Source organism: Pseudopipra pipra, chromosome 17 (genome assembly GCF_036250125.1).
Source record: "Pseudopipra pipra isolate bDixPip1 chromosome 17, bDixPip1.hap1, whole genome shotgun sequence".
In the NCBI taxonomy this organism is placed as follows: Eukaryota; Metazoa; Chordata; class Aves; order Passeriformes; family Pipridae; genus Pseudopipra; species Pseudopipra pipra.
The window spans coordinates 4,111,297-4,119,799 of NC_087565.1; the positions used below are offsets into that span (position 1 = coordinate 4,111,297).

An 8,503-nucleotide genomic window follows, 5' to 3' on the forward strand; every position below is an offset into this window, starting at 1 on the left:
CTTCTGTTCTCTTTGAGCGTGGTCTCGCCCTTTGACTCTGACTGGGAAGAGTGGGTCTGATAGCAGAAACCTTTGGACTTATCAGGCTCCCACCACTCTGGGAAGGTGTCTGCCTGTGGTGGCTGCACCAGGCTGGGCTACAGCCTTTTGCCAAAACGGAGATGCCCATCTCTTAACGCTGGAGCAGAAACGGTTGGTCTGGAAGCAAAAGCCTGTTTTTCTTTGGGTCCATAACGGAAACTCTTGTGCTTTCTTTGGAATAGCTGGTGAAAGGGTGTAGATCACGGATGTCCTGTGGAATTGTAGTTCTCCAAAGGTGAGTGAGAGGCGGTGGGAGTTGAGAGACTCTTGCTCAGGGATTTTGTGCCATCACTGTCATCCTTCTGGTGAGTGGGATCATAGAGAGTGGAGGAGAGTTTGGGAAGGGGAACAGAGATTATGTGAGAAGGAGAGGGTAGACATGGGAATGGAACGTGACTGGACAAGGATTCAAGACTGAGGCAGAAACTGCAGGATAAAAGCAAGTTTAAGAGTAGTTTTCAATGTGTGCTGTCCTTCAACCCCTTGTGTTCCTCACATGGCTGCTGCTCTGGGAAGGCAGTATGGCATTTTGATTCCTGGTGTAGTGTTGTGCTGGGGAAAGCTGGGTGCCTGTGGTGCATAATTCCCTCTGCCCAGCCCTACTGTTGGTTGGTGGCTGCAACGTTGGGATGGGAAAGGGCAGTGGAAATGCGATGATGTGGCTTTTCTTGCTGGAGAGATTCCTTACTTGTGTTGGGAGCATCTCCCTCGAGCCAGACACCCTGTGTGTGCCCACCAAGGGGATCCACATGCTTCTCCTGCCCCTTGCTTAGGTGCCTGCACCACATCCTGTAAGGACTTATTGGGAAATTCTACCTAGAAGCCCTGTGATGGAGAAAATGCACAAGAAGGAGAACCTTGTCTAGGGGAAGATGTCCCTGTCCATGGCAGAGATGAGCTTTCAGGTTGTTTTGGACCAAACTGGTCTGGGATCCTGTGGCTTGCTTGGGAGTTGCTCCTTGTGGGTGGTGGGAGAAGAAATGGTTTCCTAGTGCTGTGCACACACCTCCAGATGTGGAAGCCCCAAGCAAGGGACCCTGTGCCACCTCCTTGCAGCACCAGGCTCCTTTGGCCACCTGCTCCTCCTACCTGCAGCTTCCCTTTCCCTTGGCTTACATTTCTTAGCTTCAGGATTATGTTCTTTAGATAAACATAATCAAGATCATCAATCTCAGAGCCTTTTTATGTTTGTAGATGTCTTGGTGGTTTTTGAGTGGATTATGGCACCCATGAATTTTAGCTATTATAAAGAGCTCAATAAAGAAGTTATATGGGTCCTGTCCTGGTGGAATGCTGCTCTGCGTGGTAGGTCCCACTTCCCAGGGAGGAACGTTCCTGGCAAGCTGAGCAGAGCTGGATTATTCACCATTTGTTCTGCCTCTTACTCAAACACCCATGTTCCACACCTCAGAGGAGCTTTGTTGATGTCGGATCATTTTTTCCCCAAATCAATCGAAATTGAGTCAGGGCACTTTCTGTGTCTGGGCTGGGTGAATACAGAGGGGAAGGAGGAGAGGGGCTTTGGCTGGAAGCAGAGGGACACCGTTCATGTTCGTTAGTTTAGGGGAATTGCTCTGGACAGTCACTTCTGCTGTAGGTGGGTGCGGTTGTGAGTGTTCACCCGCTGCCGACTGTGACTCCAGAGTGAACGATCACCCCAACGCCAACAGAAATCGAAACTGGTGGTTTGCGGCAAAACATGCAGCCCCAGCCCTGCCCGGGGTAGGGACACGCGTGGGTTGGGATGCCCGGGTGGGTGCGAGCGAGGGGTGCTGGCTCTGCCGGCCCCTCGGGGCAGGGGGACCCTCTCCCACCCTGCGCGGCTGCCCAGCGGGAGCAGGACCCGACCCCGCAGCCCGGGCACGACCCGCTCCTCTCTGCGCTCCGCCGGTGCCCGGGGGGGCCGGGGCGATGCCTCCCCCGCGGGGGCCGGGGCTGGGCCGGCGGCGGTGCCGTGTCCCGTCCCCTCCCACCGTGGAGCCAAGTTCAAACCGCGGGCCCCGGCGGAGCGGGACGCGGGGCCGGGCCGCGCTCCCCGGGGCCGCCGCAGGGGCCGCGCCCGCGGGGCTCCATGGTGAGTGCGCCGGGACCCCCCTTCTTCCCGGAACCTTCCTCCTCTCCCGGACACCCTTCCCGAGACACTGCCGCTGGACCGGAGTCCCCCGCACCGCCGGGATGGGGTCGGCTCGGCCGGGGTGGGACCTGTCGGGAGTTGGCTGATTCTCCTGGGATGGGGCTTGGACCGAGCGGGAGAGAGGCTGGTCCGGCCGGGAAGTGGCCCGGACTGGTCGGGATGGGGCCAGACCAGCTGGGAAAGGGGTTGGAGCAGTCGGAACGGGGCTGGCCTGTGTCAAGATGGGGCTTGGATCCGGCTGGGACAGTCGCGATAGGATGGAGCTGGGAGGCGGTGGGGAAGGGGCTCTGATCCGGCTGGGAAGGCTCGCCCAGCTGGGACCAGCCTGCTGTGCCTGGGATGAGGCTTGAATTTGGCTGGGGTGGATCTTGTACCTGTCTGGGATGGGGCTTGGATGGGGCTGGTCCCAAGGGGGGACACGGAGGGTCTGTCCCTGCCCCAAGCTGTGGCAGGTGCTGGGGCTCTGGGTGGTGGCTCTTTGGGTTAGGAGGGTGTTGGGGTCAGGGTCCATCTGGCTGGAAGGACCTGTAGATCCCAGTGGGGTTCCCGGGCTGGCTGCAGGCGTTGCCCCTCATTGCCCCACTGGCTGGGACTGGCATGAGTGCCACCAGGAGCTGCTCTATCAATAATGGTGATTTCCCTTATCTCCTCATGTTTGCTGGAGGATTAGAGTGAGGAAGAGATTAGCTGTGCTTGTCCTGCTCCTGTGCTTCCCCAGGCTGTTCCTTCTCTGCCAGTCTCCCCCAGGAAGGGATGTGCCACCTGCCTGTAACTTCTTGCTGTAGGATGGGGGCAAAGAGAGAAGGAATAACCTTAAATCAGTTGTTGAACTTCTCCTCCTGCATCCTGAAAGGTGAGAATCCAGGAGCAGGATTTGTAAGCTTGGTCTCTCCCTGCATCTGTCACTTGTCACTGCTGCTTCCCTGCTTTCTGTGGGGCGTGGGAAACACCTCCAGAACGCTCTGAGCTCCTGCCCCACCTACTCCGTGGGCTGCTCTGACTGTGCTTTCTCCCGTGCTGAGGTCTGAGCCCAGTGCCAGGCTTGGCTGCCTGGGAGTGCTGGTGTGCTTTCTTCTGGAATTGGGTCCCAGTTGCTTAATAAGCCACTTCAGGGGTTATTCCTAGTTAAATGGTGAAAATGCATGGCCTTGTCTTCCCGGTGGAGGAGGCTTCCGGAGAGCAACCCTTAGACTTTGGACAGGGTGTCCTCATGGAAGCAGCGCTCTCCTTTGGTGTCCTTAGGGATTATACCCTTGGCTCTCTGCTGAATCATCTCTGGAGCAAGATCTCTTAGTGGGTTTGCAGGGAACAAAGGCAGCAGCACAAGGAGGCTCTTCCCTGGCCTTCCTGGTCCCTGGATGGAGCCCAGCATGGCTCTGCTGAAAGGTGTATGTTGATTAAGGAAGCTGAAGAGCCCAGTGGGATTTGTACCAGTTGCACATGGATTTGCTCATCTCCTCACACGCCCTTGTGCTCTGAGGTAACAGCTGTGCCCGTGGGTTCCCAGGCTTGCACTGTGTTGGGTTGTGCCTCGTGTTAAGATCCAGTCACTCCTGCTGAGCTGTGGGAGAGTGGGAAAAAGGTATCTCACCCTTTTGGAGCCAGGTCCAGCCTGGCATCAAGTGGAGAGCATGGAGCAGATGCAGGTTTTACAAACCCTCCAGATTCCCACTGTAGGACAGGATGGATGGAGGCTCCCTGGGCTTGGAATTCAGTGAGGGAAATTCTTCCTTCTGGCTTCTCAAAGCAGAAGGTGAAGCTGAGAGCCAGAGGTGGCTGGGGGAGGGCAGTGACCCTCCGAGCTGTGCCGTGGGGCAGCAGGTGCTGGCTGCAGGCAGAGCTGCGGCCCCTTCCTCTCGCTCTTACTTTGGCTGCGGTGCAGGGGTTGCATATTTGGAAGGAGCTGAGCTACCTTCTGCCTGCCCAGACCTGACAACCACGGGGGGGGGGGGGTGTTGTTTGGAGAGGGTTGTGTTTGGGGGGGGCTTTTCCTGGCAATGTGAAATGATAGAAATGCCAGGCCGGGGCCACAGTGCTGTGCCATCGCTCAGTGATGCGGAGACGTGGTGAGTTGTTGAGCTTCTTTCTTGGCAGAGATTTTGGGCTCCCCATGCTCTCCCCTGCTGCGGGGCTGCTCAGATATCCCTGGTCTTGGTCACTTGAGCTTGTGCTGGCTTTTTTTCAAAACCTTGGGACTCATCTCTCAGAGGGTCTATCCCCACCCTCCCTGTGCCCCTCCGCCAGCTCAGGTATCAGCGCTTGGGGTTCCCCTGGCTCAGCAGCAGCCAGGATGTGCTGGCAAGGGCAGGCACTTGTGCTGCTTCTGTCTGGCTCGTGGTGAGGGCACCTGGGCCTGGGATGAGTGAGAGCTGTGGGGGAGATGGAAAAGTGTTGTAATAATTCCATCCGTGCAGCAGAGGTGTGGGAATGTCCTTCCGAGGTTGTTTGAATCCATTTGGGTACAGGTGTCGATGTTGCTGGTGGGGCCCAGGCAGCTCCTACCTCCCATTCCTCTCCGAGGAGCAGGACACATCCCTCTCTGCTCCCTTTGGGTTTTGGTGGTTGAGGTTCTGGCCTTGAAATGCCACAAGCTGGGGACCTACTGGAACCCTGTTGGGACAGAGAGCTCAGGGATGAGTCCCATAGAATGACACAGGTCCCTGGCATAGCACTGTGCCAAGAACTTAGCTGGTGGAACCAGAGAGAGCTCTGTGTGTGCCATGGGCAGTGTTGCTGGGCTGGGCTGAAGGTGGAGTAGTTTCCCAAGGGCTTTGCTCCAAGTGGAGATGGCTTGTCTGGGAAGAGACAGTGGAGGCTCCTCCAGCACACCCTGTGTCTTCAGGGACAGGTCTGATGGGGCTTGTGACTAGGAGCTGAAGGCAGAGCCTGGAGCGTCCCTTCATCCCTGTCTGACTCTGAGCCCTTCCCTGGCAGATTTTCCCCCGGGCTCTCTCCTCTGCTGTTCTGCTGCTCCTGCTCGTGGCCGTGCTGAGCAGAGGCAGGAGGTGCAGCATCGCCAAAATCCTCCAGCAGTACCGCGCTGTCATCTTCCATGAGATCCAGAACCTGGTGAGCCGAGGGCGGGTGTCTGCCTGGGTCCCCAGCCCTGGCTCTGGGGAATGCTGCTGAGCTGGATGCAGCCCTGCTGTGGGATGTGGGGAGGGATGAGCTTGGAAGCTTAATATGGAGCTGGCTGCTTTGCCAGCAGTACTGGGGAGGGTGTTGTGTTTAAATGGGTAATTCTTGCCTCAGATGGGAGGCACCGATCCTGGGGGGTGCTGGATCTTCTTGCTTTTTTTCTCCAGAAAAACCTGAGTGGGTCGGTGCACAGGAGCGGGAGGGCTGGGCCGGCTTGTCGTTCAGACAAGGTGAGCACTGAGGGACCTGGGGCTGGGCTGTGGCATGGGCTGAGCCCCCAGGGAGCCACAGAATCCCCCTTCCTGCCCGGGGCCACGTGCCTCTCTCCTCTCCAGGACCAGAAGATCCTGCTGTCCATCTACAACATCAGCATGTCCCTGAGGGAGGTGGGGGCTGGCACCCTGCACAGCCATGAGGAGCTGGCGGTCTGGAAGGTGGCCAAGAACACCGACTTTGTGCTCCGGGAGAACTGCAGGAAAATCAGCAAGGTGGGAGCCCTCTCCTTCCCAGCCACCCCAGTGGCCCCCAGTTCCCCAGGGCTGTGGGCAGACCCTGCCCCACTGAGTGCTCTCATGCTGCCCATGAGGAGGCTCCAGGCTCTGCCTGCAGCATCCCGGGAGCCGGGGGATGCTGATGGCACATCCATCCTGGTGAGCTTTAGACTGGCCAAGGAGGCAAGTCCAGCTGTGGTGGTGTGGGACAGGCTGGTAGCGTTTTACCACCAGCTCTCAAGTGGGTTTTTCCACCTGTGCCATCATGCCATGGCTGATGTGGAACACAAGACTTTGTCCTGTTGGGATACTCACCCAGTGGGTGCATTCACTCAGTTCTGCTCTTGCTTCTGGGTGTACATAGGCAGGAACTGGGATTTATCCCCAGAGGGCTGGGTTCCCCTGGCATTCCCAGGGCTCTGTCGGGGAAACCCCATCCAGGAGGATCCCTATGGCAATCCCAGCAGCTCATTAACCAGCAGGGAAACCCCAGGGAAATGAGGCACCAGATCCTGCCTTCCATCTCTGCTTGGCCCTGGCACAATGCTGGGACTGTCCTCACTGCCACTGCTGGGGACATCCCCTGGGGACAACCCTGCCTAGTGTCTACTGCTGTGGGATGGAGCTGTTGCTGCTCTGGAAACCTCACCTGGTGTCTGTGGGTGTGCTATGGGGTGAACGCTGCTGGCTCAGGTGGGGACAACCACCCCTGGGGACTCCTGGGGACTTGGGACCATGTCCTTGCCATGACCATGGGCAGTGTGGCCACCTCAGCCTGCAGTTCTGCCCACGCAGACCCCACATGTGGTGGCTTTTGTCCCCTGACTAACGTCTGTGTGACGGTGGGGGGGATTTCTGCTCCCTCCCTCGGCACACTGCCCGCAGACCCCGTTGCGCAGCACCCCGGCACAGCCCCGGCGCGGGGGACCCGGCCGCAGGAGGAAGCAGCTGCGGGAGATCGGGAGGAAGGCGGACAGGCTGGCGACCTGCTGGGAGAAGCTCTATGCCCTGCACGCACCCCACCAGGCACCCCGGCACTCGTAGGGACGCCCTCGCCACGCGCGGGAGGGACGCACTGCCCCGGCACCGGCTGCTGGTGGCTCCTTTGGGAACCTGGGACAAACTCAGCCCTGAGGGCAGCGGCGTTGCTACCGGCAGATGCCCGAGCTGAATTCATCCTCCTGTTCCAAGTGGTGCCCAGGGACCGGCTCCATCTCCCGTGGTTGGGGCTGGCAGGTTGGTTTGCTGCTGTGGGACGGCTGCGGCAGGAACCTGGAACACCAGAAACACTGGGAAGAAGGGGAAGCACTAAATACAGAAGGTGAGGTGTGGATTCTGCAACGCTCCTGGGCCTGCAGCACCTACTGCTCTCTTGGGGACAATGGTTGCATTTTGGGGCAGAAAGAGGACATGTGGGGACACGGCTCTGAGGGCTTTGTTGGAAGGGGGACTACAGTGCACCTACAAGGCTCTGAGGGTGGCTGGGCTGTGGAGAGGGGCATGTGTCCCTGTGGTACTGCTGGGACACACAGAGCAGCTGGGCACCTGCAGTGGACAGGGAAGCTGGGGTGCATCACTGGGCACCTCAGGAAACCTGGGTAGTGCCAGTGTCCTTGGATATACAGAAAAATCCTAGGCAGGTGCTGGTGTTCAGGGCCAAGGCTCAGCCTTTGGGACAGGCAGCACTGTGGGGGGACCTGGCTGCTCAGCTCTGCAGGTGCCCCAGCAGGGAGGCGATGGTGGGATGTGGGGTTTGGTGAGCTGAGGACCATCCTCCCTTTGTCACCATGCTCTGCCAGCACCCTGTTCGTGGTCCCTGCTGCCCTGTTGGGTGGCAAACAGCCTCTGGAAAGCCAGAAATAAAACCTCTCCTTCCTTAGAAGCACTTAGGGTTCTTTATCTGGTGATCCAGAGGCTCTTGTGCTGTGGATGGAGCTGGCAGGGTGCAGGGTCTGGGCATGGGGCTGTGGCTGTGCATGTCCAGGCAGGAGCCTGCAGCGGGGGTGGGCACCGCGGCATCTTGCCTCTGCCCTCTGTGCCTGCATCCCTGGCCCATGGGCTTCTGTTGGTGTGTGGGCGATGGAGGACAGGAGCTGCTCTCCTGGGAGACCGTTTCTCCTCTGGAGCAGCGGCTGGGAGGGCCCACAGTGCGCCCCTGTGCCTCTCCAGCCGGGTGGGTGCTGTCCCAGCCCTGAGTGGGGCCAGCCCGGCTCTGGAGGACACGAGGTGGCAGCAGTGGGCTGTGTGTGCTGAGCGGAGCCGGGCGCTGCCCACGCCGTGTGTCCCCACGGCCACGCCAGCATTGCCCGTTCTTTTCCCACGAGAGCCTCGGTCACCACCCCCGGTCTGGGCAGGGCTGTGGCCGGGGGGGAGCAATGGGGTGCTGCTGGTGAGTGGGACACCCACCCATGTGCCTTGGAGGGAATAGAGGGGCATGTTTCTCTGGGGTAGTCTGGGTGAGGTTCAAACATCCGGCTGGGGAGAGGGATTTAGGGAGGGGAGGGCAGGGGATTCTCAATGGTCCTTGCCCACCCTCTCTCCCTCTGGGCTAGAAAGAGCTGGAGGGGCTGCAGTGCCAGGGTGGGTGAGAGAGGGCCCCTCCCCACCCTGAGCACACCAGAATTGCCAGGGTGTAGTGTGGTGCAGGCAGGACCCCTTG

At 59.2% G+C, this 8,503-nt stretch overlaps 1 protein-coding gene across 1 annotated transcript; it reads left to right on the top strand.

Annotated features, from left to right (window-relative positions):
• Positions 1 to 1,992: 1,992 nt before the first annotated feature.
• On the top strand, positions 1,993 to 6,991 carry C17H20orf204 (chromosome 17 C20orf204 homolog). The gene is made up of 6 exons (XM_064674480.1): positions 1,993 to 2,155; positions 4,460 to 4,464; positions 5,150 to 5,284; positions 5,521 to 5,583; positions 5,689 to 5,841; positions 6,730 to 6,991. The coding sequence occupies exons 1-6, from the start codon at positions 1,993 to 1,995 to the stop codon at positions 6,886 to 6,888; spliced, it is 678 nt and encodes a 225-aa protein (XP_064530550.1). The 3' UTR covers positions 6,889 to 6,991.
• The last annotated feature ends 1,512 nt before the right edge of the window (positions 6,992 to 8,503 follow it).

Bases quoted from the DNA above. Each gene is read 5' to 3' on its own strand.
- C17H20orf204 (XM_064674480.1), top strand. From the start codon at position 1,993: ATGCCTCCCCCGCGGGGGCCGGGGCTGGGCCGGCGGCGGTGCCGTGTC. The intron at 5,285-5,520 runs GTGAGCCGAGGG...TTTTTTCTCCAG, and splicing joins TCCATGAGATCCAGAACCTG to AAAAACCTGAGTGGGTCGGT. The intron at 5,842-6,729 runs GTGGGAGCCCTC...CACTGCCCGCAG, and splicing joins ACTGCAGGAAAATCAGCAAG to ACCCCGTTGCGCAGCACCCC.